This window comes from Atractosteus spatula, chromosome 24 (genome assembly GCF_055471065.1).
Source record: "Atractosteus spatula isolate fAtrSpa1 chromosome 24, fAtrSpa1.hap1, whole genome shotgun sequence".
In the NCBI taxonomy this organism is placed as follows: Eukaryota; Metazoa; Chordata; class Actinopteri; order Semionotiformes; family Lepisosteidae; genus Atractosteus; species Atractosteus spatula.
In genome coordinates, this window is record NC_142729.1 from 4,013,345 (window position 1) to 4,041,320 (window position 27,976).

Consider the following 27,976-nt stretch of genomic DNA (forward strand, 5'->3'; position numbering starts at 1 on the left):
AGCATATTAAGTATATTAAGATGTTTATAATTAGAGGCAATTTGTTTAAATAACTAGGTATGGATACTGATGTGCAAGAGAGGTGGAAAGGCTGTTTCCTTATGCCAGCACAATAAAATATTTTATTCTCAGTGAGATGCTGCCATTTCATTTGGGTTTCTATCACTGTGTAAAAAAATCAATATTATTGATTACTAATAGTTTATGCTAACACTTAACAACTAATAGTTTATGCTAATTTAATATTATATTTAGCACTGTAATAAGTTGTTGCACTTTCCCCCACATCTTGTAAAAATATATATTCATTGTTCAAATATACATTAAATCTGTCTATCATATAATAAGTTAAATACAAAACTAAAGAAAAAATAGGGTAAAATATAATTCAAAATATTTTGCTAACAATGCTAACTGTTTATAAATAATAAAATGTATTAATTAAGGAGTAGGATGGAACAGTTCTTAATATGCTTTTTGTTTTGTTTCTTTTTCATAAATACAACAGTAGTACCTGATGTCTCAGTGGCTTTCAAAATTAAATTATGCATGCAAACCTGTGAACTAGAAAGATAACTAAGATATCCATCCATTTATAATGGTGGCGAAGTGGTTAGCATTGCTATCTTGCAGTACTGGGGTCCTAGGTTCAATTCTTGCCGTCCTGTGTGTGGGGTTTACATGTTCTCTCTGGGTTACATGTTTTTTCTCCATATGTGTGATATGACTCCCTCTCACACTCCAAAACATTCTGGTAAGTGAATTGGTTTATGGGAAAACTGGCCCTGGTGTGTGTGTGTTTGTGTCTGTCTGTCCTGTGATGGACTGGTGCTATGTCCAGGGTGTATTCTGCTTTGTGCTGACTGGGATAGGCTCTAAGTCCTCTGTACTGAATAAAGAGATTAGAAAGTGGATGGAACTAAAGGCACTGTGTGGATGGAACTATACACAGTGTTAGAAACCCACTATGAAATGGCAGCATCTCACTGAGAATAAAATATTTTATTGTGCTGGCATAAGGAAACAGCCTTTCCACCTCTCTTGCACATCAGTATCCATACCTAGTTATTTAAACAAATTGCCTCTAATTATAAACATCTTAATATACTGGCTCTGTGGATCCGCATCAGCTATGTTTGCCCATTCCTTCAATTCATGTGCATCCAACACACAGTTCAATGCTAGCAACTACACAAAATCTAAAATACAATCCTCATTTCAGTATTTATGTAAACATACAGTCTGTTAACTTCATCATCTTCATCAAAAGTATGCCTAACCCCATTAGGAAGTGTTCTTGTTATCAGTGTATTCCTCAACGTTCCCAACGTTCTTTTTCTTACCAACATCTCTAGTCTTTTATCCTGCAATAACTCAGCCAACACATAAATCCCCAAAAGCTGCTTGTGTTAATTTCTTTAAATCACAAATATCATATGTAAATACTGGCCATGTAATACTCTGCATTGTGGAATAATAGTTTATTTTAAAGGGAACTAGAGAAATCAAGAAAGGCTTTTTTTTTTAGAATTAATAAATGCACATCCTGTTCACTGGGGAAATTAAATCCACACTGAGCAATCTTCAATATGTTCAGAATATGACAGCGAGAATCCTAACAGGGATGCATTACATCTGTCTTCAAGTCCTTGCACTGGCTTCCTATCAGGTTTCGAGTCAACTTCAAAATCCTCATCCTCATTCCGTACCTATATGGCTTATTATCTGCCTACTCCCCACCTTTGTCCATCTGACTCTGGTCTTCTAGCTGTCCTCAAGAACATCTACATTCTGTGGATGACAGGACCTTCTCTAGCTGCACCCCAGAGCTCTCGATTTGTATCCCCAGTGATATCAGTCACGTACCCTGAGTGCATTTAAATCTAACCTCAAAACCTTTCTTTTCAGAAGACTTAGTGTCTGTATCTGCTTCATTTTCTAATTTTGGTAGCACCTATAACTGCTTGTCTTTCTTACAGATGCAGCCATTCAAAGTGCGCGGTACAGACACGTACCGGAGGTAATTGGCTACGGCGTCGCGCATTGTGACGCAAGATGATGCGCGGTACCGCAGTACGTGATTGGTTGACAGGTTGACAGGGGCACTCGTGGTCCGTTGGTCTATTGTAGAAAGATTTACAGTAAACGTCTTTACTGTGCCCGTTGTAGTATTGAATATTAATATGGAATTTTACCACTGAAGGGAAATCTTAGTAGCTGAGCATAAAAAGAATAGGAGCATACTGTAACGTGTGTGAACGCCATAAACGATATTATTTTGGAACATAAACATACAGTATATGGCTGGTCTTGGTACTTTAAAGAAAAAATACACACCAGTATTCCATTTCTCCCTAAACATTTTAAGCATCGAAGTCTTTAACTAAAGAGATACCGGAGTCAACAAGCATACTTTTAGAATTTGATTAAAAGGGAATATAATATGGAATCGCGTATCTAAAGAAATTAATAGCGATATAATTATATTCATGTACCGCAACACAAGAATAGTACACGCTGTACATTGTCTGTCGATAATGTTTCTGTAGTGCTTTTTCAGCACTCGGCATGTGACCTTGCTGGTGGTGCTGTGGGTTAGGTTCCTGACTCCCCTGTCACACGGTCTGTGATCGAATCCCACTAGAACTAGGGCTTTTTTTTTTAACAAACATTTCTTTGAAAAAATGAGACGTTTCCCTTGGTCAGAGATTAAATAAAACCTCACTCGCACCAAACAAATTTATATTTCTAAATATCACAACATGATCGAATTTAAGTCTTTTTAATAACAATAAATAGTCACCTATGCTAAACAAAATAAACATTTAAATTGATTTGAATCGTGTATTGATTTAAATCGTAAACGCGTGTTTAAATATATGTGTTTAAAGGCGATATATAAGAGCGCTAATTCTTATGGAATGTGTTCCGCCGGGGATTCAAAAAAAGTATTTTTTCTAATCGTGTATCTTAGGAAAATATCAGTATAACTTTGTTCATGCACATCATTATATCTCATTTCGTATTTCTATAAAAAAAAACGTTTGCCCAGCCACTATTGTTGTTATTGTTTTTATCCTGTAAAGCGCTTTGAGGAGCACAGCTTTCTCACCACTTAGATTACTTTTTGATACCATCCTTACACAAAGTAGAATGTAAAATTCTAAATATAGTTTTTTTAATATAAAAAAACTATATATAGAATTTTATATAAATATAAAATTCTAAATAATTCTAAAATAGTAGTAAAATTCCATATAAATATTCAATACTAAGCGGATTAAAATGTGCTAAAGAAATTAGCAAAAAAAGTAATTTATTCCTTTATCAAATTGGCTAGCTAATGTCCTGTCCTTGTTAATTAGATCAGCAGTTATTTATAGGTTCTATTTTGCTATTACTTTGAAGTAACAGAGATAATGTTTTTTGTAATGTATTGTTATTAATTAACTAATTATGTACTATTTATCACTTTCAGTGTTAAAATACGTTTCCTTTGTGAAATTAGCGCTTCTTGTTCTTGTTTTTAACATATCTATCATAGTTTATTTTAGGTGGGTAGCTGCGTCAGCATGCGTAGGCTGCAAAGGAACAAGTAATAGGTTTATTCCATGCTGAAAAAAAGAAGAAAGAGAACACAACGTTTCGGCCATGGAGCCTTCTTCAGGTGTGAGATGTAAAATAAAAAATATTTTATTTTAGTCTGGTTAACAAAGTTTTCTATTCAATTGAGTCAGCAGCCATATCACCCTGCAACTCACGACTGGCAACCCACTGAAGCTAAGCGGGTGTGAGCCTGGTCAGTACCTGAATGAGAGACCTCCTGGGAAAAACTATAGTTGCTGTTGGAAGAGGTGTTAGTGAGGCCAGCAGGGGGTGCTCACTCTGCAGTCCATGTGGGTCCTAATCCCCCAGTATAGTGACGGGGACACTATACTGTAAACAGGCGCTGTCCTTCGGATGAGATGTAAAACTGAGGTCCTGACTCTCTGTGGTCATTAAAAATCCCAGGGTGTTTCTCGAAAAGAGTAGGGGTGTAAGTAGTGGCTTCATTATTTTGCTCTCCTCCCCACTGATAGCTGATGTGTGGTGAGTGTTCTGGCGCACTATGGCTGCCATTGCATCATCCAGGTGGATGCTGCACAGTGGTGGTGGTGGTGGAGGGGAGTCCCCATTACCTGTAAAGTGCTTTGAGTGGAGTGTCCAGAAAAGTGCTATATAAGTGTAAGCAATTATAATTGTTGTAAATATTAAAATATGTTTGGAATGCGAGCTGATAATCATAGTGGATGTTCTAATTGTGATCTGGAAGGGCCCCTTTCAAAGATCCTGCCTAGGGCCCCCAGAAAGCCAGGGCCCTGCTTGTCAGAATAGGATCTGACTCCCCTGCAAACCTGTACTGGATAAAAGTTTATAAAACACATTGATGGATGTTAATAGTTATTACTTTGGCAACAATAAATTTCTTCAGTCACAACAATAGAGTTACTTGAATTGAAATTCAAGTGTGTTTTTTCTTATACCAAGAGAGTTGTGCATGTGTCTGACTGATTTTTAACCAGAGAGCAGTGTTTACCTGGGTGTTTCTAGTATCAACCCAGACAGCACTTTGTGTGTGAGTGTTTCTAAAATAATCCCAAATAGCACTTTGTTTCTAATGTAAACCTAGGGAGTAATGAGTGTTTCTAGTGTAAACACACTGGGTTTAAATTGTAATATTTATACAGGACAGGCCACAGCAATGATCATCCTGAGGTCAGAAACACCATTTGACTTTAATGATGTTTGTTGATTTGAGATGTGTTTTTTAAAATATTAAGGAGCTCTTTAATAGTACTCCTGTATTACTGAGGCAAGGAACAAGGTAGGGAAAAGCAAAGTTGAAGTATGATCCATGCAAAAAGACACATGTGAAGGAGTGAAAGGGATCACATACTGTACAGCATTTATAATGTTTAGGTGAGGAGGTGACGTCAGGAGTGAGTGTGAATTACTGACAGCAGAGTCTGATTGAACTTTAGTGTTAATAATTAATAATATTAATTGCTTACACTTATATAGCACTTTTCTGCACACTCCACTCAAAGCGCTTTACAGGTAATGGGAACTCCCCTCCACCACCACCAATGTACAGCATCCACCTGGATGATGCGACGGCAGCCATAGTGCGCCAGAACGCTCACCACACATCAGCTATCAGTGGGGAGGAGAGCAGAGTAATGTAGCCAGTTCATAGAGAGGGATTATTAGGAGGCCATGGTTGGTAAGGGCCAATGGGAAATTTGGCCAGGACGCCGTTACACCCCTACTCTTTTCAAGAAAAGCCCTGGGATTTTTAATGACCACAGAGAGTCAGGACCTCAGTTTTACATCTCATCCGAAGGACAGCACATGTTTACAGTATAGTGTCCTCATCACTACACTGGGGTATTAGGATCCACATGGGCAGCACCCCCTGCTGGCCCCAGTAAAACCTCTTCTAGCAGCAACCTTAGTTTTTCCCAGAAGGTCTCCCATTCAGGTACTGACCAGGCTCACACCTGCTTAGCTTCAGTGGGCTGCCAGTTTGAGTTGCAGAGTGATAAGGCCTGTGTTGTTAGTCCTCCTGAACGTTCATTATGAAAGCCATTAAAATAGAAACTGTCTTAAATATTTCCATTAGATTAATTCATTTTCAATAAAAACAAAACTTTTGTGTCACCAGAGAGCACTTCCCCATTCTCCAGCCCCATGTATTAAACACAAGTATTGTATTTCCTTGAACACAGTGTGGAATGTTTCTTGGGAACACACACAAATAACAGGGCATTTTGACAATTCTATCAATGGAAAAATTAATATAGACAACACCTGACCTGTGGGTAATAGCTCCACAGACCTGAGAATGCAGATAATAAACCTGAATTTATCCTGGACCTGAATTAAACCTGTCTCGATACACAGAGCCAAGTGCTGCTTTATCTTTTCACTTCCACATTCCAGCTGTGTTGAGTGGAATAAGGGCTCAGCTGATTGTGTCTCATCCTTTGTTCCTCATAAAGCTGCTCTCTGTCTACTCCTGCTGTCCTGGAAATGTTCATGCTAAACTTCTCATCTTGCTCCGACACAATACATGGAACCAAGTCTGTGTTTCCAGCATTAACTGACTGAACCCTGGAAGACAATTTGCATAGAAAATACACTTTGCATTGACAGCACATGCTTCAGTGCTCTAGGAGTGTTTATAGCAATGTGAGTTTAACACTTCATGACTGAGAGCTGCCTTTCATGGCAACAGAACCCACAGCAACAATTACTTTCATCACCATCTTCATCTGGACACTCCTGTACAGGGTAGGAATGGGTTTATAAGCATTTTATTTTAAGTCAAAATAATTTGTGTAAAACATGAAATATTTTAAATAATAAATGACTCTATGAAGTGTTTTAATTATTTTGTTTCATCATACACTGTTTGATGTTTTATTTTCAGAATCCAGTGGACAGGTTACTGTGACTCAGACTCCAGCAGTAAAGACTGTTCTCCCTGGACAGACATCACTGTGATCTGTAAGACCAGTTCAGTTCCGTTTAATAACAATGACCTAAACTGGTTCCAACAGAAACTTAGTGAAGCTCCAAAACTCCTGAATTATTGGGCAAGTAACCATCTAACTGGGAAACCAGAGTGATTCAGTGGCAGTGGGTCTGGGACTGACTTTACTCTGACCATCACAGGAGTCCAGACTGAAGATGCAAGAGATTATTACTGCTGAACATAACACTCCATCGACAGTGCCCTTGTGTTCACACAGTGTTACACACTCGTATAAAAACTTCCCTCAGCAGGACTGCACTGCTGCAGCTGGGACCTACTGCAGGTGCTGAGGGTGAAGACAAAGACACAGGACACAGCCTGTGGAGGAGCTGAGTTGCAAAGAGACGCAATAAGCTTCATGTGTATTATTAAAGGATTACTATTTTATTTTACTTTATTAAAGTGAATAATTTTAATACAAACACAAAGTTAAATTTTATGACTCATGACTGTACTGCCAACCACAGTTCAAACTGTATCATCAAGTTTGCCGATGACACGACAGCGGTGGGCATCATTAGCAACAACGATGAGTCACCATACAATTAGCCTTAAAAACATCTGTATTTATGATGTCTTTATTTGGAATGTGAGTCCATGTATCCAGAGCTCTAATGCAGGGCTCCCCAACCCCAGTCCAGCAGGTTCATAGGTCACCCTTAGATCTCCAGTTTCTAAAGACCTCAGTTTCATTCTGATCAGGCGATTATGTAGCAGGTGATTGTTGCTCCAATTCTTTTATACAGTACACCATGTTAGAAAGTATACATTCACTCCACTATAGAAAGAGTACTTTTACTTGCATAATTAATTAAACATATACAGGCGTTTCCAGTGTTCCAGTAGGTGACCTGTAATAGTATCTAGATTGTCTAGGACCAAGGTTAGAGATTAGCTGTGTTCAGAGGAATCCTGGAACAAGCCAATACCAATTTTTCCAGACAGAATGACTTGGTTACACTTCACCTGGATCAGATTTAATTGTATCTCCCACAGTCATAATGTCTGCTGCACAGCAATTGAAGGTCATGTGATGAATCAGTCTGACCTTTTATTGCAGTACAGGCTGACACTGACCTGCAAATCTGCACTAGAGGGCACTGTTTGAAAAGCTTTCACACAGACCTGAGTCTTTATGGCTGCATTATGAAGTTTTCTAATGTTAAGGCAAAGGATGACTCATGTGTTAATGCCTTTTTCAATACGAAGAATAAATTGTATCATCTTAGATTTTTATTAGTACTACAAATATTGGACATTTTACAAATATTAACATCACACTATATAGACAATCTTGAGATAAATAATGAATACCTTACAAACAAAAACAAGAAGCAAACATTTTACCAATATATCATATTTTAGTTTGGAAAGGAAAATTATAACAATAATAAACAGGATCTCTGTTACTTTCAATTTATAGCAAATCATAACTTACAAATTACTGCACTGAAACTTTGTCTAAATTAATTTTAGAAATACAGTAAATATGAAATTAAGCAGAAAAAAATAAAAACAAGTGCACTCAATAATGTGGTGAGGGGAGGGAGGTGAGATCAGTAAGGCTGAGCAGGTGAGAAAGTTTTATGAAACAATGTTCTATAAATCAAAGCACCTAGGTTTTCTGAAGGCACAATCATAAATTACATCTTCATTCAATAGTAGTCGACCCACTGCGTGATTGATGCTCATTTTTTTATTTCAAACCATTACAACATATACATAGTTCAGGTGGGTAGCTGCGTCAGCATGCGTAGGCTGCAAAGGAAGAAGTAATAGGTTTATTCCATGCTGAAAAAAGAAGAAAGAGAACACAACATTTCGGCTGCGGAGCCTTCTTCTGGTGTCATATACATAGTTTGTAAGACAAGTAAAAGGTAAATTGTAATGTTTCATAGGGAGTCAGCTTGTGTAAATATGTTGATAAAAGTTTTTGGTTTCAAGAAGCAGGATTGAATTGTATCCAGGTAAGCAACTATAATAAAATACAGTACCTTCTATTCTTAACCTTCTCTGGGACAGTTTGAATTAAACCTAAACTGACTCTGAGGTTAAATCTAGACTCATAGACCAATCAGTGATCCAGCTGATCTGAGAGCTGAGAGAGAGTGGAGAGAAAGTTTAGAGATCACCCCTTAGATAATTTTACTTTGAAAGATACCGTTTTAGCCAACTGGTATTCTTTACTTTCACAATCTGTCAAGTCCCTGCATTGTCAACACTGCTTTGTGCAGCTCTGTGTTAAAAGAAACTCAGACTATGTGAAAGGCTGAGATTCCTTGTGACTGGTTCATTTTTTTTACTGTGCGCTGTGCAATGAGGAATGTGGTGTTTGCAAGAGAACAATTTTTGAATGCATTCATAACATTTGAACATACTGATTAAAGAAAATGTCATGTTGCAAATTGAGGGGGCACCCTGGCAGGCTCAGGGTCCTAGGCAGTCACCTAGTCCACCTATACCCAGGGCCAGGCCTGGCCTACTGGGACATTCCAAGCTTGGAGACCCAGAGAAAAATGATTCTGTATTTTCATGCATTATTACTCTAAATCCCAAGAAGTGTGTTGTGTTTATGTTATAAAATGTATTTATTCTCGTGTGTTGCTGGTAGTAAAGATCTAAGTTACAGATCTGTACTTACATCACCAGCAGAATAATAGAGTGTTTTATTATTGGTTATAAATCATTTTCAGATATGTAACACTGTAGATATTATCATCATCATCCAGCAGAGGGCAGTGCTCAACACAGTGTCTTCAACCTCTGCCTGTAAACTCTTTTACTTTTTATCGAGTGTCTCTCCTCTGACCTGGATTGCAAAGAGGGAAGAGTGTTCTGGTTGCTCACTGAATTCACCTTGCCAGCCTGGGCAGCTGTGTTTTTTGCTGTGTCTGTTCTTCCTTTTTTCAGCAGCCATTTTGATACAGTGACCGAAGTAGCTTGTTTTCAGTTATATCAGAATACGAGACTGCTTGATGCCATCAGCGCCTCTAGCTGTTCCACACAATCCCAACTGAGTGCTGCTGCTTCTCCTCCAGTAACTCTTCTCACTCACAGTCTTTCCTACAGTAACTCTGCTCACACATAAGGTTCTCCCACAGTAACTCTGCTCACACACACTCCTGCAGTAACTTAGCTCACTCACACTCTTTCCTATAGTAACTCTGCTTACTCACACTCTTCTGCTACAGTAACTCTTCTCACTCACACACACTCACATGTCCATGTCTCTTCAGTGATTTCACACAAACCAAGGCTATTTCCCTTTGAAGATTCAGGTTCTCTAGTCTGTATGCAATAACACAGTCTGATGTTCAGGTGTTCTAAATAGTATTCTGTATCAATTGACTGATGAACAGGAAATGCCTTTGTGTGTTTTTACTTCCTGTCATTTTCTTTACCCAATTCAGGGCTGTGGAAGAGCTTATCCCAACACCAACAACAGGCGCAGGGCAGAATACATGTTAGGTATTCTGCAAACACACCAGCAAACACACACCAGGGCCATTTTTCCCAGAAGCTAAGTCATCTACCAGTACAGTAAAGGAATAAGTAAAGGTTTAAACCTTTACTTGTTCCTTTGCAGCCTACACATGCTGACACAGCTGCCTACTTGAATTACCAGTATGTCTTTGGACTGTGGGGCTAAAATGAAGCATCTGGAGAAAACCTATGCAAACCTGAGGAGAACATTCAAACTTCACACAGATACCACCACAGGTCCAGAATTGAGCCCAGGGTCCCAGTCCTGTGAGGCAGCAATGCTGACCACTGTGTGACCCACTCAAAAATTTCACCATACATATATATACACACACACACATTACGAATGACTGAGCATGACAAATTGTCCAATTTCATTGTCCAGGTTCCATTTATAGACAGATATTATTGCTACTGTACTATTATTGTTGCTACAATACAGTTTATCGACTATTAGTAAATACATTTAAATGTAATCACTTATAACTAAGAAATGTATTTAACAGCATTAAACAGGTCTTCACGACGCATTCACAACTTTACTGTACATCAGTAAAATTGGTCACACCTCATAGGAGATGCTTAAAGCACAGAGTTACTGAAATATATGTTAATATTTATAAGCCCTCAGTGACTTTTTATATAAAGTGTTACTGGGAGTTACCCATGATCTGCTCTCTTGCTTTCCTGCCCTTGAACAGGTGCAGTTCTCTGACACCACCATAGTATGATACCTCCCTCAACCAGCCCTTTCTCCCCCACGCTAGGCAAATCAGCCTGGCTGCACTCAGCTCACACTGTCCCCGGGGTATTTTTGGCTACGAAATTGCAAGATGTGGCAAGAAACTGAAGCTGCTGCTGGGAGGATTTGCATAGACAGGATGAGCCCTGCAGCTGAGCCAGGGCAGGACAGCCCAGATGGAGAAGAGTCTCCAGGGGCTCCTCTCCCTCTAACACTGCTGTCTACATCATAACACAAGGGCTGGGTTTAACTCTCTTCTACCTGCTCTGAGAGTCTGTCTCTCTTTCTCTGGCACCCAGAACAACTTGCAGGTCCCTTTTAAAGACTCTAGACAATTATTAATATCCATGTGCACTAATTACTCAACTGCAGTGTAACTCAACAAAATCAAACTGTGATGAAGACTGAAAGAAACACTGAATCCACTTGATGGTTAGAAGCTTGATAATCCAGGGTCTTACTGCTGACTCTTCAGCTCACTGTATATACTCTGCAGCTGATAGTTTGTGCTCTGTCCTGTCGTCTTTGAGAAAATTGATAAGTACTGATGATCTGTGTTCTAGGTCTTACCCAGACAAAATAAAATACTATCCACTACAGGACACAGAGCGAGGGCTTGATACTGTAGTTCCCAGCAAATATCAATTCATTATCTGCTATTATTGTTATTGATAATTACCAATCCTATCATTATGTCACAAAAGAAGGAAACACCTCAAAGTGTTTGGCATTACAAAAATATTTAAACAATACCAAGCATGAATACATAAATGTTCAAAAACACAACATATACAATATAAAGGAATAACTATTAAAGGACGGCAAAGAGAAAGGCAATAGGTTTAGACCTCAGGAGGACACTGCTGTTGGACCCTTGAATAAAACCTTTCATTCAGATTGCTCGTACACACCCTGCAATATAACCATGTCTCTCAGTTGTCATTGAAAACAGAACTTGTCCTCAATTGACTCAATTTATTACTCATCTATTTTATTAAAAAAAAACATATTGCAGATGAAGTGAAAAAGTGGTCTTAGTAACTTAACACAGTTACATTTCACAGCCCAAACTAGGATTAATACTCCTGACAGACAGTCCTATAGCCTATAAAAAATCCCAGTCTGATCTGTGAGTGTTACTAGAAGTTTTTCTCAGGGACTAGAAAACTTATCCATTTTAAGGCAGATTATCCATCCCTCCATTTTTACTCAATAGAGGGTTGCAGAGGACACAGAACCTATCCCAGCAAGCAACAGGCACAAGGACATCCATTGCAGAACAGACAGACACACACTCACACCAGGCCCAGCTTTCCCAGAAGTCAATTAACCTACCAGTATGTCTTCTGACTATGGGAGGAAACTGGGACACCTGGAGGAAACTCACACAAATATAGGAAGAACATACAGACCTCAATGGAGATAACCCACCAGGAATTGAACCCAGGGCCTGCACTCTGCAAGGCAGCAATGCTAACCACTGTGCCACCGTACTCCCCTTTTAGAAGAACTACGTTTTGATTTAGAACTTGTGGATCTGACTGTTGTGATAATCAGGTGTAGGTTGTTTATTTGCCTTTTGTGATATTGTTTATCTTGAGTATTGCCAGTTTCTGTCAGATAATCAGTCTCCTGTAAGATAATTTATAATTTGAAACAATAGTAAAGACAACGTGAAAAAACAAGCCATCAGGGAACATCATTAAATGTACAGAACACTTGAGGGTAAAACTAGAAGGATATTTAACTCAAGGTGTTACATGTAATTGATCCCTGGTGCTTGACTGCCAACCTCATGCCCCAGGAAAGCCCTGTTCCAGTGAAGTGCACCTCCGTACCCCAAAACAGAACAGATAGTGACCACTGTGGTCTTCACACCCATGATCATGCAGCTCATTAACATCTCAGGTGAAGACAAGATGGTCATTACTGGGAGACTCAAGCTGGAGCAGAGGGTTCAGAGTGAGCAGAGAGGTGTTGCTCCATTAGACCCAGAAAATAATTTAACCCCCTGAGTCTCCAGTCTCTGCACAAAACAAATATCAGTGAATCTACCAAAGAAGGATCTGCATCAGGCATCTCCAGCTCTATTCCTAGAAGGCCTGAATCTTCTGTTTTTTGTTCCAACCCGGACAGTCAATTCAGCCAATTATATTCAGAGTTACACATGGAATTCTTCTTACTGTTTGTGTAACACCGCTGCACTATCCTGACAGTTTATAGTGCAGGAGAGAATGCAAGCAAGAGCAATTCAATAGTGTAAAACACAAGTGAAGCACAAAAAGATCCAGATGAAGAATATAATCAGTGAAAGCCAGGGAAGTCAAGAAGCAGAAACTGATAAACAAAGCACTAAGAGTGAGCTGGGAGGCAAGCTCAAGGCTGGTTTTTATAACCTGCTGGAACAATGTAAGTGAATGATTCATTACACATAGTTAATAATCTATAGGTTAAATTGATCTTCAGTTTGATCCTGTTTTCACGGCAACAGGTTGATTGGCTGGTTGATTACAAGCTCTATCAGTTGCTGTGGTCTTTCAGGTGTGTAATGTTGTGCTCCTACAAGAAAGAATGTGACAGTTTCCTACTACTGATAACACAGAACATTCATGTGACTTAAGGCACAGCTATATATAAAACACCTCTAATGTTGGGGAGAAGTATTACAGTTTTGTTTTTATTTATATAATTAGAGCACCTGTGGAGCTGAGTTCTGAGATGAAACACAAACCAGGAGATACCAGGTCCTCCAGGAAGTGAGACTGAGAACCCTAATATTCTTGCTGACACAAAGGCAGATTTATCAGGTTTTTAGCATAACTGTGTGAACGTTTTCCACCATACAACACATTCTTACTGGCAGAAGTTCAAACTGAAGGCCAGAGGCAGCACAGCGCCATGAACAGAGCTGTCTGAGGCTTGCTGTAATACTTGTTTTCATCAGTAATCACTTCTGTAAAACACAAAGGAATACCAACCATATAATTTTATTTTACAATTACTCCTTTATATTTTGGTTATTTTTTCTTATTTAAGCTAAGCAGTGTGATGGGTAGCAGAGAATGATCTTCTTCTGGCAGGATTCCACACTTCTTTATAGAAAAGGGTGACAGGAGTATGGAATAAGCTACCCAGCCATGAGCTTGTAGATGATAGCCTGGATTCTTGCCGAATAGCCTCTTGTTTGTAGCTGTTTCTATGTTCGTATGGAATGTGGAACACCAAGCGCAGCAGCAGGGACCTGACTCTCAGAGAGCCAGCTGTGAGACTGCTGTGAGCTCAGTGTGGGGATGTTAGACCTGCTCTGTCAGGGATCATCAGCAGTGTTCTTTATAATTCCTAACGTGCACTCACAGGTTGTTTTACACACCATTAGCATCTGCTGGTCTTGAACACTCAGCTATAAATAATTCACAATCAAATCAGAGCAACATGCATTTATGGGGTGCAAAGGAGTTTTCATAAAAAAGATCAGAACGACTAAGTTCATGATTCAAAAATTCTTTATTACTATAATTTTTCTCTCACTAACAGCACGTACAACAGGACTAAACAACACGCACACATGGACAGCGGCTGATGGAGAAGCTCAGCGCATCTAAAACGTTGCTAACAAATATGTCTGAGTACTGAGGGGCGCAATAAGGTTACAGTCACAGAGATAAAGCTAAAACACAACACAGCCATCAGAAATGTGGCGCTGCCCTCTGTGTGGGCTACTCTGGGCAGTCGGATTTGTTCAGGGTCTTCTGGACAGTAGCCTGGGACCCCTGGCTGGCCTCGCAGGTCACGGAGTGCAGCGATTTCCAGTCGGCCTCGGACAGCGTCAGGGTGCTGCTCCAGCTGTAGGTGCCGTCGCTCTCCAGGATGCCGGGGGTCTTGGTGACGCTGCTGCTCTTGGAGCTGTCGTCGATCTTCCATTGCAGGCTCCAGTCGGACGGGAAGCCCTTGTTGGCCAGACACAGCAGTGTGGCGGTTCTCTTGGCACTCAGCTCCACAGTGGAGGGCGGCAGGAGGGACAGAGATGGCAGCGCGTTACCTGCAGACGGAAACCGGTTGGAATGAGATCAGAGAGACTCACAGTTGCCTGGGAGAGACTCGCACAGGCCCACAGGGAACAAGAACCCAAACTGTCACAAAATAGAGGATTAAACACTACTGACAGATAGCTGAAAACGAAAAAGGAAGTTTAAAGTTCTACACGTTTGTACAGGGTTTGAATAACTGTTTCAGGACATTCAGGACTAAAGTTCTTCAGTTGAAAATACATGTATTTAAAATTCATTAAATACACCTCATTTTGGTAATGTCTGAAAGTTTATTTCCCTAAATGTGTTTTAACCATATCTTGCTTATTGAGGACTACAAACTAAAGTTGTATCCCTGCTGCCTCCTGTACAAAAGCCCAACGTGGCATTTCTCGCCTCCCGCTGAATAAAACTAACCTGTAACGACAGGATTGTTTCACCATCTGCAGGACCCATCAGCACCGGCGGGTACTGAGGCTTTATAAGTACAAGACTCGACAAAGAACTGCGAAATTCGCGAGTGTATTCACCTAGAAAAGAAAAACGCATGCCTGATATGAAATATAAAGAACTGTAGCGTTTACAGGTTCTTCTCAGGACAAAGGACCAGTGGAGACGCGATAAACGAACCAAGCGATAGCTTAATTCTTTATCAACCACACAAAACCAAACACAGGATATACACACACATGAGGAGACTGAGGGAACATAGGGTGGTAATTACTTAACAACAAGCTATACACTTATAAGACTACACAGGACACTAGAACTACTATGACATTATTTACACAGGTAGGGTCAGCCGCTGGTCATCATGCTGACCCTCAGACTCTCCCCGGCTACAACTCCCAGCCTGCCCAGCGGTACTATGAGCGCCTAGGGGCGCTTCCTCCTCACCACTGGGCGAGGGCGTTACAGTACAAATAAAACACTTTTTTAATAAGTGTTTAATAAAACACTTCTTGTTGGATTAAGCATTTTTAAAGCTTAATATGATGACTGTACAGTTACTACAAAAAAATATATTTTCTTGTCTTCATTTCCACTGTCCCTACAGCTTATTCAAAATCTTACAAAGTGCACATCCAAAAGCAATTATGAACCCAAGAGCAGAGATCATTTAGCGAGACATAAAACAATCGAAAACAGTATTATTCAAATTTTAAACCGTCAAAGCTTCGTGTAGCCCCTGAATAATAATTATTAACGCTAACGGGAACATTGAAACGACACTAATCTACTTCAACACTTAGTTGATCTGTACACATTGAATTATGATTTTTCCTTTCTTCAAAAAAGATTTAAAAAGATGCTTTATGTTAATATGTTGTAATTGAACAGCAATAACTCGAGTGCATACTGTATATACGAATTCATATTCCTCATATTTGAGTTCGGGTTCTGTCAGCCCCCGGAGTGCAGCCGGAGCGGAGACACGGCTCTGTCTCCACACAGCCCGCGCCTGTCAGCTCTTCTCCGCCTGAAATGGACCCGAGTCAGCGGCTACACTGCGGCATCACTGGTCTCACTTGGACTGGCAGGGTCTGAACACAACAGTCTCAATCGGGTTTCAGACCATGGGAAGTGGAAACATTCCGCTGTGCGCTTTTGACACCGACTCTGTATCTCCAGTATCAGCAGGATTAATGCACATTTAACGTTGAAGCCTACTCAAAATAGAAGCATTCATACTATAAAGCAAATATAATAAATGGACACTCAGGATTTACAGGAGATGAAGCCTGTAAAGTATCCCACACTGCAGAGGAGCGCCGCAGCATCTTAGCCGGGCTCGAATCGCTCTTCTCAACACAACACTCTTCAACTTTATAAAGTAAGAACTTTAAAAAAACTCCTAACATGAGATTCAAAGTTGCAATTTCTGTGACAAAAAATAATTTCAGAGAAACACACAGAAACAGCTCTGAAAAGACGGAGAGATCACTTACTTCCAACGCTCAGTCTGGTGCCGCCGCCGAAAGTGTACCACAGTGCTTGAACCTGATTCAGCGCTCGTACAAAAACCTGCTCCCGGACCAGAGGTTTTTACAGGTTTATATCTTCCTTTATCTCACCTGGAAACCCAAGGATCCTGACGTTTAAACTATTTTATATCCAGATCGTGGAAGGTGTTAAGAACAGGACCTTAATAATGTAACGCAACAGGGGCTCAGGCGGGCACCCTTGCCGCATTAGGTCTGCCCCTCACCGTCGGGGACTCAAACCCGGGACTCCCGCGTCACTCAGCAGGGACCCAGCCCGGTGAGCCAAAGAGAGATCTCCCTGTGGTCCTGCTATTACTGGGAAGGGCGGTGACGTCACCTGCTCTGGTACCCCGGCTCTTACACAGTACCTGTCGGCCGTAAGCGTTACAATAATCTCAACATTAAATATGATCATAAAAGCGCCCGTGTTTCTCTAAGAGCCGCGCAGTCCTGCGGGGTTTGTCTGCACGGAGAGCCCGGGAGGAAGACGGCGAGGCTGCGCTGTACTTACTGCCCACAGTCAGTCTGGTCCCGCTGCCGAAAGTCCACCACAGTGACTGACTCTGATAGAGCGCCTGTACAAAAACCTGCCCAGCGCGCCTGGAGCTGCCCGCGGCGCTCACACTGGACAAGCTACCTCCCCGAGCTCTCTGCCCGATAAACTGCCTTGTTGCGATTCGGGTTTTAGCGAACCGAATCATTGATACGTTTTTTAAATCTCTTATCTGTCTGTTTTTAGTACTATTTAGTTTATCCTCAGTGAGTCTCGATGAGCCCGGCAATCAGAAGGCGTGAGGCGAGATGTCTCCCTGGAGTGGACGCAGGAGTATTTTACAGCAAACATACAAAAATACGAGGCTGCATTTTTCCTATCAGCTTCATAAAGTGTAATCAAGAAAACATTAAACAACAATGCATGTCGGCGCAATAGTATTTTGAGCTCACTGACTGTATATTAACACAATCCCTGTAATGCGCACTGGCAGTACTGTATGTTGTTCTCCTGTGCCTTTCTTCCCCCTAGTGCTATGATGTTAACATCACACGTACAATCTCCAGCAGGGGGCAATCTGTCCCTATAACTCACGTAGTAGGAAACCAGCAGGTTGTTAAAGGTGGAACATACTGTAAGGATGAATTATCTTTTATCATTTACTGTCATCTTTTACCACATTTTAAGAAGTGTAAAAGTCCCCTTTGCAGCAGGGATAAGATTCTGCAATCATGGCAGCACCAACTGCTCATAGAAAACCTGTATTCCTGTCTCTTGGGGATTCAGAGCTGCAGGAAGGACATCTGGGTGTTTATGCTGATTCTTCAGGGTCATCAGGACAGTCTGGGGTAAAACACTGACAGACAGCTTTTGTATTCAGCACAAAGAGTGGAATTTAAACTCAGAGTAGATCTGGTTTATGGAGTATGCACTAGTAATACCTGATGCATAACAGTCCTCTGTTTTACTCACTGCATCTCAAAGTGATTTTATCCTTAGAAAGAGCTGGAAGAATAACAATGGTCCTTGGTCTCTATGGATAAACCATCAGTCAGTCGGTTGCTATAGAGACAGGTTAAATGAACTTAATCTCTTCAATCTAGAACAAGACAGACTTAAAGAAGGATTGAACAATATCAATCCTGACAGGGGCAGCTCAAAGGACCACTTCAGACTTTAGCTCATTGAGGATGGAAGATCACATTCAGAAAATAAAATGCTCCACCCAGGTGGTTCAGGTCCAAGGTCTGGTCTCTCCTTCAAGAAGCTACAAGATAAAATTTGAGATTCACTCGTTTGAAAAGCCACATGAGCAAGATGGACCAAATGGCCCCCTCTTGTTTACAACTGTTCTTTGATAATGTCATTTCCAATGCTAAACTTGGAATTAAGAAGTGGTTGTAAAACAGGAAATGAACCCATGAGCTGGGTGAAAGAGAGAGAACAACAGGAGACTGTCAACAGCACAGACAGACAGGGCCGAGCTATGGTGAGCATACAGCCACGTGTGGTGCAGCACAGTCTGGGGACACTAGCAGAGACTGGTGCAGGCAGACAGTCCAGATCTGGGGTTAGAAGAAAGTGTTGCCCAAAGCCATAGAGACACAGTGAAGGCACTGAGGGGCAAATGGCCAATCCAGAATCACAGTTAAGACAACCAGGCAAAGTTCAAGTATGAGTAATACACAGGTTGTTAGAACAAAAGGGAAATCTAGGTGTGATGTGCTCAGAGCAAAGTAAGAGTCAAACATCCAAGACACAGCACAAGGTATTAGAGAACTAAGAAACTAAGGAACTCGAGATGAGGATTACAGGGAGGCTCTGAGCAGACTCAATCACAGAGCTAAATTCTATACCAGACCACCATATATTGTCTCAGCAGACCTTAATTATTCTGCACCACCTGGTGTGGATATAAATTGCCTGCAGGTGATACAGGTTTCCGATCATAAATCATAACTGACACTGAGTGACAGGTGAGTTACCATGACAAATGCTAGCTCACTCAGCAGTCCCCCAGCAGAAGTGAGCCTGGATTATTTTACACTTTCAAAACCAAACTGACTTCCCAGTGGACTGTGTCTTTCAGTTAGAGAGGCACTGGACAGTCTAAAGCTGAGATCTGACAGTCTTCTCCTGAAGAGATACACTGATGTCTGGTTTTCAATCTGATTATACCTTTTAAACTCCGACTCAACAGGTACAATCAATTCACTTCAGGAGTACTTAAGGTGATTTTCCAAAACACTTTTTTAAAAAAGGACTGATGTCTTCAAGAGGACCTTCAACACCTGGAAAGACCACAGTCCCAAATTCCAGGAGGATTCCTGCTTGATTTTGGAAAAAGGTTTAATAAGGACTCAGACTTCTGTACAATAAACAGTGATGTAGAGAGGGTAACTACCAAAACTAAACCACTGTTACAGGATATAACTATTATGCCTGCTGACCAACAGAAACTTTTCCCAATCACATGTAACTTAACACAGAACTGCAGATTCTCACATTTCTTTATTGGGAGTCATTGATAAGGAGGATGGAGCTGTGCTGCTATATTTCATATGAGGAGAGATCTCAGGAGGCTGGATTGCATCACACTGGTTATGTTCTAAATCAACATCAACATGCTTATAAATGTATATTTAACTCTTACCAGACCAAATCATTCACACAAAGGATAAATGAGTAAGGTGGGTTTAAAGGCACAAAGTCTGAAATGCAGAGACAGATTACTTATTTTCTAAAAAAACATTCTGAATAAATGCTGGAACTTTGAGTCTGAAGTTTTCCAGTATGGGAGCAGGTTTTCTCAATACGGCAGACTGACAAACTCTGAGCTTTTCTCCAGACATTTTCTGTTTGCTTCTAGTTATTCTTGCGCTTCTGTCTCCCAGTGAAAGGTTTGTTTTCTTTATTTCCAATGTCAAGATGATTTTTTTTTTCAAAATAAACAAAAGACAATTTCCTTTTATATACAGTTTTATTAAAGGTATTTACACTATATGACTTTATAAAATATTAGTTCACCGTAAATTCTTTGAAAACCTGCTGTTTGAAAACGTCAATACAAGCTTCACAGGCTTGACTGGTGATAACAGACAGTCTCTGTTACTGTTCTGTTGGATTATCACTCAGAAGGAAGAGCTGCACCAGAATTATTTGCATAGAAAAGGCACTGCATTGGCTGCACATGCTTCAGTGGTCTGGGAGTGTTTATAACCTTGTGAGTTTAACACTTCATGACTGAGAGCTGTCCTACATGGCAACAGAACCCACAGCAACAATGACTTTATTCACCATCTTTATCTGGGCACTCTTCATTTCTACTCAGGGTAGGAATGCATTTGATTTGAAATATTTAATGAACATGCTATTTAATTGAATAGAATAAATTACTACAAGTAATAATAATTCTTTGATGTTTATAGGCCAAAATATGTTTTGTTCAAAGAAAAAAATAATTCAACAAAAATACATAATATTATATTTCCTGACATGTTTTTACAATTGTAACTATTTACCATATGCTCTGTCTTATTTATAAATTTCAGAAGCCGGAGGACAGGTTACTGTGACTCAGATTCCAGTGAAATCTATTGCTCCAGGACAGACAGTCACTGTGAACTGTAAGATCAGTCCTGCAGTGAACATTTATAACTCTAAGCATTTACTAGCCTGGTACCAACAGAAAGCTAGAGAAACTCCTAAACTCCTGATTTATGCAGCAGCTACCCGTCAAACTGGGATCCCAGAGCGTTTCAGTGGCAGTGGATCTGGGACTGACTTCACTCTATCTCAGGAGTCCAGGCTGAAGATGCAGCAGATTATTATTGTCAGAGTGAGCACAATCTCAGTGGTGCCTATGTGTTCACACAGTCTTATACACTCATACAAAAACCTCCCTCAGCAGGACAAAGGCTGAACTGTTGCAGCTGGGACCTACTGCAGGTGCTGAGGGTGAAGGCAAACGTACAGCACACAGACTGTGGAGGATCTCAGTTGTACACAAGCACTGAGTTACAGACAAAGCAGCACTTTCTGCATACACAGGGTTTCCTGTCAACGTAACTCTTAACAACTGAGTTGAATTCATCCCTCGAAACTGCATGATTAATTAGACATTTCTATTGTGCTTCTGCACACAGTCCTTCATTTCCTAGCTGCAGGTCCATTTCTTCCAGATTAATTTAGTCAAGACAAATCATCTGACACAGTCAAAGGACAGTCAACTTTCACTACTACAGAGTTAAATGGCAGTAATACAGACCTGGATCAATTTACACCCTGACAGAGCAAGGAAATCATCACAATAGCGTCACGCCCTCTGCAGCCTGAATGGTTGAACAGTTGATCTAACACTTTAACCACATTGCTGAATCCTGAGCTCAGACCAATATTATCTAGACCGACCACAGATGTTCCCACTTGAGCTGATCAAGATCATTCTTAACATTTAATTTAAGTTCAAGTTCACATGTATTTGTCATTCCAGCCATATACAAGTATACGGTGGAACGAAATATTGTTTCTCCTGGTCCACGATGCAATTACAGACAGGACACTGACATAGACATTGTAGACAGGATACACATAGTCCATATTGCTAAGGCAGTGTACACAGCATATACACATAGTGCAATTTAACTATTACAGAATAGTAAAAAGAATACATCATACAATATACACTAAACACTGGGGGAATTTAAACCCTGTTTCTGGAATTGGAGTGGGTGCAAGTAGATTCCAGGGTGTTGAGGAGCCTGACAGCCTGTGGGAAAAAGCGGTTACAGAGTCTGGTTGAGCTAGCCCATATACTGCGATATCTTTTTCCAGATGGTAGGAGGGCAAATAGTTTATGGGAGGGATGGGAGGGGTCATCTACTATACTGAAGGCCCTGTGTAAGCAGTGTTTGTGACAGATGACAGAAATGGAAGGGAGGGAGGCTCCAATGATGTTTTCAGCTGTTTCCACAATTCGTTGCAGGGTCTTGCGGTCTGAAGCAGATGGTCAAGGTGACCAGGTGATACAACTGGTCAAGGTGCTCTCAATGATGCTTCTGTAGAGAGTGGAAAGAATGGGCGGGGGAAGGTTTGCCCTCCTCAGTTACCGCTGCTCTGCTTTCTTGGCTAGGGAGGTGGTATTGAGGGACCAGGTGAAGTCATCTGTAATGTGTACACCAAGAAACTTGATGCTTCTAACTATCTCCACAGGGAAACTGTTGATGGGCAGTGGGGAGTGATCAGCGTGGGCCCTCCAGGAATCAATGATTATATCTTTGTTGTATCTACATTAAGAGACAGGATGTTGTTTGTGCACCATTCCACTAGTTGCTCCACCTCCTCTCCTTATGTCGTGTCATCAGCACACTTGATGATGCAGTTGATCTGTGCCTGGCAGAACAGTCATAAGTCATCAGTGTGAACAGCAGTGAGATGAGCACACAGCCCTGGGGGGTTCCAGTGCTCATTGTGATGGTGCTGGAGATGTTATTACCGATCCGGACTGTCTGAGGTCTCTCGGTCAGAAAGTCCAGAATCCAGTTACAGAGGGAGGCATTGAGATTCAGCAACCTCAATTTTCCTATCAGCTTCTGGGGGATGGTTGTATTGAATGCTGAGTTGAGGTCAATGAACAGCATTCTTACTGTACCTAAGTGTCTTTCTTGTCCAGGTGGGACAGGGCCAGGTGAAGGGCAAGTGATACTGTATCATCAGTAGACTGGTTGGGGCGGTATGCAAACTGAAGGGGGTCCAGAGGGGTAGGGAGTCTGCACTTTATGTGTCCTTTCGAAGCACTTCATGATAATTGTTGTGAGCACCACGCAGCGGTAATCATTGAGGGAGAACATAGCTGACTTATTCGGCACTGGTATAATTCTGGTGGATATGAAGCATTCAGAGATGACTGCCTGACACAAAGAGATATTAAAATTATTTGTGAGGACGTCAGCTAGCTGTTCTGCTGTTTTGCACATACCTAGTTGCATGGTCAAGGAAATATTATCAGGTCCAGCAGCCTTACGTGGATTACCTTTGGCTAGTGTCCTCTTCACATCAGCTGTGGACAGGCAAAGCACCTGATCATCGGGAGGAAGTGTGGTTTTCCTCACAGGCACAACATTTAGTGCTTCCAAGAAGTTATTCAGCACATCCTGAAGGGATCACCGTCACTGGCACGTGGAGTAGTCCTGTAATCAGTAATGGCCTGGATGTCCTGGCACATGCACCGCATATCTCTAGTGTCCAGGAAGTGGCCATGGATTTCCACATAGGTTCGTTTTGCCTCCTTGATGGCACGAGACAGGTTGGCTCTCGTAGTCCTGAGGGCTGCTTTATCGCCTGATCTAAATGCAGCATCACGGGTGCACGGACAGTGCACGGACCTCTGCAGTCAGCCATGGCTTCTGGTTGGCCCTTGTGATGATAGATTTAGAGACAGTGACCTCATCTATACACTTAATGATGTAGCCACAGTCACAGATGCTGCATACTCCTCTAAATTAATGAGATGATCATAAGTAGCAGCCTCCCTGAACATGTTCCAGTCTGTGTGCTCAAATCAGTCCTGTAATGCTGAGATGGCTCCCTCTGGCCATCCCTCTGGATTTGTTTCAGAACTAGTTTGGCACGTTTGAGCAGCGGTCTGTATGCTGGAATAAACATAACAGAAAGGTGGTCTGAGTAGCCCAGGTGGGGGCGGGGAAAAGCCTTGTATGCATCATGGATATTTGGGTAAACTAATTCCATAATGTTCTCCCCTCTGGTTGTAAAATTAACATATTGATAAAATTTAGGAAGAACTGTCTTAAGATCCACACGATTGAAGTCACTGGCAACAATGACAAAGCCATCTGGTGAGCAGTTTGCAGATCGCTGATGGCCCCATAAAGGACTCGGAGCGCCTCTTTAGAGTCGGCACTGGGAGGGATGTACACAGCCAAAAAAAGAACAGTAGTAAATTCCCTTGGTAAACAGAAGGGCTGACACTTAACTGTTATTAATTCCACTGATGATGAGCAGTGACTGGAGACTACTGCAGCATTTTTGCACCATTTTTTGTTTATATAAACACACAAACCGCCTCCAAGAGACTTACCGGTCACTGAAACTTTCCTGTCTGTACGGAAGGAAAACAGTCCATCTAGCTGAATGGGCATATCCAAAATAAGGTCATTTAGCCATGTTTCAGTTAAAATAAAGATACAGCACTCCTCCATCTCTCGCTGAGTAGCCAGTTGTAATCTTAAGTAATCCAGTTTGTTTTCCAGAGAACGTACATTGGAAAGTAAAATTGACAGGAGAGCCGGTCTGCTAGGATTAGCTTACATTCCAGCCCCCTTGCCTCATTTCTGTTTCCTTTCACACTGTTTCTGGTACCTCCTCTCTCGGACAACTGCAACAGGTTGCACTGCTGTCCCCAACGCTCTCAGTAGGCCAAGGCTACTTAGCTTCTCCATCAGAATACTCGGCAGATAGTCCTTACATTGTTTTCCCATTTCCAGCAGGGTCAGACGATCATAGACGTTTGAAAAATTTGGACAAGAGACAACATTTAACAGTGGAACAACATTTAGCACCTTTTTTCCAGACCCGGATCAGCTGCTGCGTCCGTGTGTGCCGCCATCTTAAATTTCAATATCTCAAGATCTTCCATTTAGCCGAAGAGAGAGAGTAGAGATTGCTTGTAGACTCATGTATGATGTGCAGGAGGTGTTGAATGTTACCAGGTGCACCTCTCTGAAGGTTATTGTCCCATCCAGACTCTGCCTAGATCAGACTGTTCCTCCAAACTGAGCAGCCAGGTCAAGAATAAAACTGGTGAGTGATGCCACCTAGAGGCCAACAGCAGCTATGAAAGAGCTACATAGTTCAATGGCACACAGTGCCTTTTTTATAGTATGGTGTTCCCATTACTGTACTGGGGCATTATGACCTATTGGTCCAACTAACATCTCTTTCAGCAGCAACCTTAGCTTCTCTAGGAGGTCTCCCATCCAGGTACTGGCCAGCCTCACTCCTGCTTAACACCAACAAATTACCATTTGTGAGTTGCAGGGCGATATAGCTACTGGCTGTGCTTGAGTCAACAATATCACTCAACTGTGCTGGCCTGAATGTCAGACGCAAGAAGGAAACCATTATGGAAATACTGAAGCCATTACTGAAATAAAATTCAGCACAGTGTTACTGCAAAACATTCATGAGACTTCTCCTCAGCAGGAACTGGGAGACATCACTAGGAATGACAACACTCAAGATCAAATTAACTATTGTGGAGCGAATATTTGGCTTAACCCGCTTGGCTGAGAGCTGACTTCCTGGCCGTAGGACGAGGAGGCCAGGACCCCCACGCAAGGTAACCAAGGAGTAGCTGCGGACGTGGAGTTGGGGTGGAGGTGGGATGCAAAAGTCGCACGCGAGGAAGAGAGATATCGCATTTGGTATTTATAGCGTTTGGTGGAGGAAGGATGAAGGGAGTGATTGCTAATTACCGATGGTTGGGAATGATTGAGCGTGGTTGTTGTCATCCCCCCCGAACTTTTGTTATATAAACTCCATTTGTCAAGAGTGAGGGGGCAATTAATGGAGCAAAGTAGCAAATGTCAGAGTAAAACCTGCTTCACTCTGCTAAAGTTCTCATTTCTGAGATGAAAATTCAACTTTGAACGGGACAATAACCCAAATCAAAAGGCTTAATCAGCATTGGAGTGACTCAAGAATAAGAAAGAAAATGTCAATGAGTGACCAAGTCAGAGGACTAGAATTGAAAATTGCTGTTGATCAGAGCTTGAGTATATTTGTAAAGAAGAACATATAAAGAAGAACAGACAGAAATTGCACCATCATGATGTGCACAGTTGGCAAAAACATATCCAAAAAGAGTCACAGATGTACAGTTATTGCTTTTCATGTTGTTTCCACCAAATTTAGACTTTGTGGGAGAATACTTATGCAGTGGGTGTATTTTAGGTTTGGATTTTTTTTTGCAGTTTATTCTTGAAATTTAACTTCATGTTTGTATTAAAATTATTCACTTTAATAAAATAAAATAAAATAGTAATCTTTTAATAATACACATGAAGCTTATTGTGTCTCTTTGCAACTCAGCTCCTCCACCGGCTTTGTCCTGTGTCTTTGCCTTCACCCTCAGCACCTGCAGGAGGTCCCAGCTGCAGCAGTGCAGTTGCTGTGTAGTCCTGCTGATGGAGGTTTTTGTATGGGTGTGTAACACTGTGCGTAAAGACCACTAGTAGAATGAGCCACACAATAATAATCTGCATCTTCAGCCTGGACTCCTGTGATGGTCAGAGTGCAGTCAGTCCCAAATCTACTGCCACTGAAACGCTCTGGGATCCCAGTCTGACAGGTAGTTGATCAGGAATTTATGAGTTTATGAGACGGCATAGGCTTCATCACGGCATCCTGACCTACTGAGTCCAGGGCTCGGAGCGCCTGGCCTCATTACTGTTTTTATCCTGGTTCTCTGTCCCTGTTCCTGTTCCAGAACCCATTCCGGTTTTAATGTAGTCTGTCTCGGATTGGATCTCCTGGCTCCTGGACCCTGGACTTCGCCCCGGTTTCCCCTTTGGACTACCTTAGGACTTGTTCGCCTGCACCACTCCCCCTGAGGACCAGATCACAGCCGTCATGCCCCCCGTCTGTCATTCCGTCCTGCTCCTGCTGTGTTTCCCTTGAAGTTTTATTCCAGTCACTTCCGGATTATAACGTCTGCATAGGGTCCAAAATATGCACTACTCGGGAGTCAGGACCAGCTCCCATGACAATGTGATGACTTTTAGAAACCAATCAAACATATTAATTTGCAGTCTCACACAGGAATTACAAATACACAAAATACAGTTTATTGATACAGTATAATCAATACATGCATAAAAAACAACAAACGTAACAAAATACATCTGAGAAATGATCTGCTGTGATATGAATGACTGATTACAAGGGGATTACAAAGAAAAGAGTTAATAATTTCAGAGTTAAAATATGCAGAGATTATACAGTCTAGCTCGTAGGTTATATCAGTCTCGTAAAACTAAATCATATTCATATTCTCAGACACAAGTAAATATGCATTAACTATCATGAACTAAACATCAAATGTGTGTTTGGAATAATAGCACACCTCTTGAGAATTATGATGTGAATAATGAAATTTTACTTTGGTCTTTAAAAGCAGTTTGTGCACAGCTTTTCCTCTAGGGGTCTGTAAGGTAGGCAAAAGGGGAACTTAGGTCATTCCGTGCTATAGTTTTTGTTCAGAGTGTGCTTGGATATTCTGGATGTCAAGAAAAAGAGTCTAGCTGTCTAATTTTGTTGATCGTCGAAGATAACGTTGGGTTTACAAACAGAATATTTCTTCTGTTTCAGGAAGAATATCTTGGAATTCTGCACTATACTGACACACTCTCTCAGCTTCTCTGAGAAAAGTTTAAGACCTGACTCGGACTGCTTGCAGTCACATGGTTGAAAATTCAGTTTGCCAGTTTAGATAAAGAGATAGAGTCAGTGAGTTAACCAGCGGAAAATGACTTGAGTTACAGTTTGTAGTATCGCATCACAAGTTGGTGATTGTCTGAGATGCCATCAGGTATACCGCTGGTGCCCACCTTACAGGTCACTCATTGGTGGATCTTCCTTTGGGTGACTGAA

At 41.3% G+C, this 27,976-nt stretch overlaps 1 gene segment (V, D, J or C); it reads right to left on the minus strand.

Moving 5' to 3' along the window:
• Positions 1-14,290: 14,290 nt before the first annotated feature.
• LOC148815791 (Ig kappa chain V-III region MOPC 321-like) overlaps positions 14,291-27,976 on the minus strand; it is a 136,982-nt gene continuing 123,296 nt past the window's right edge. The window contains 2 exon segments of the V gene segment in view: positions 14,291-14,841; positions 16,780-16,813. Of these exon segments, the coding sequence occupies positions 14,519-14,841; positions 16,780-16,813 (357 nt within the window).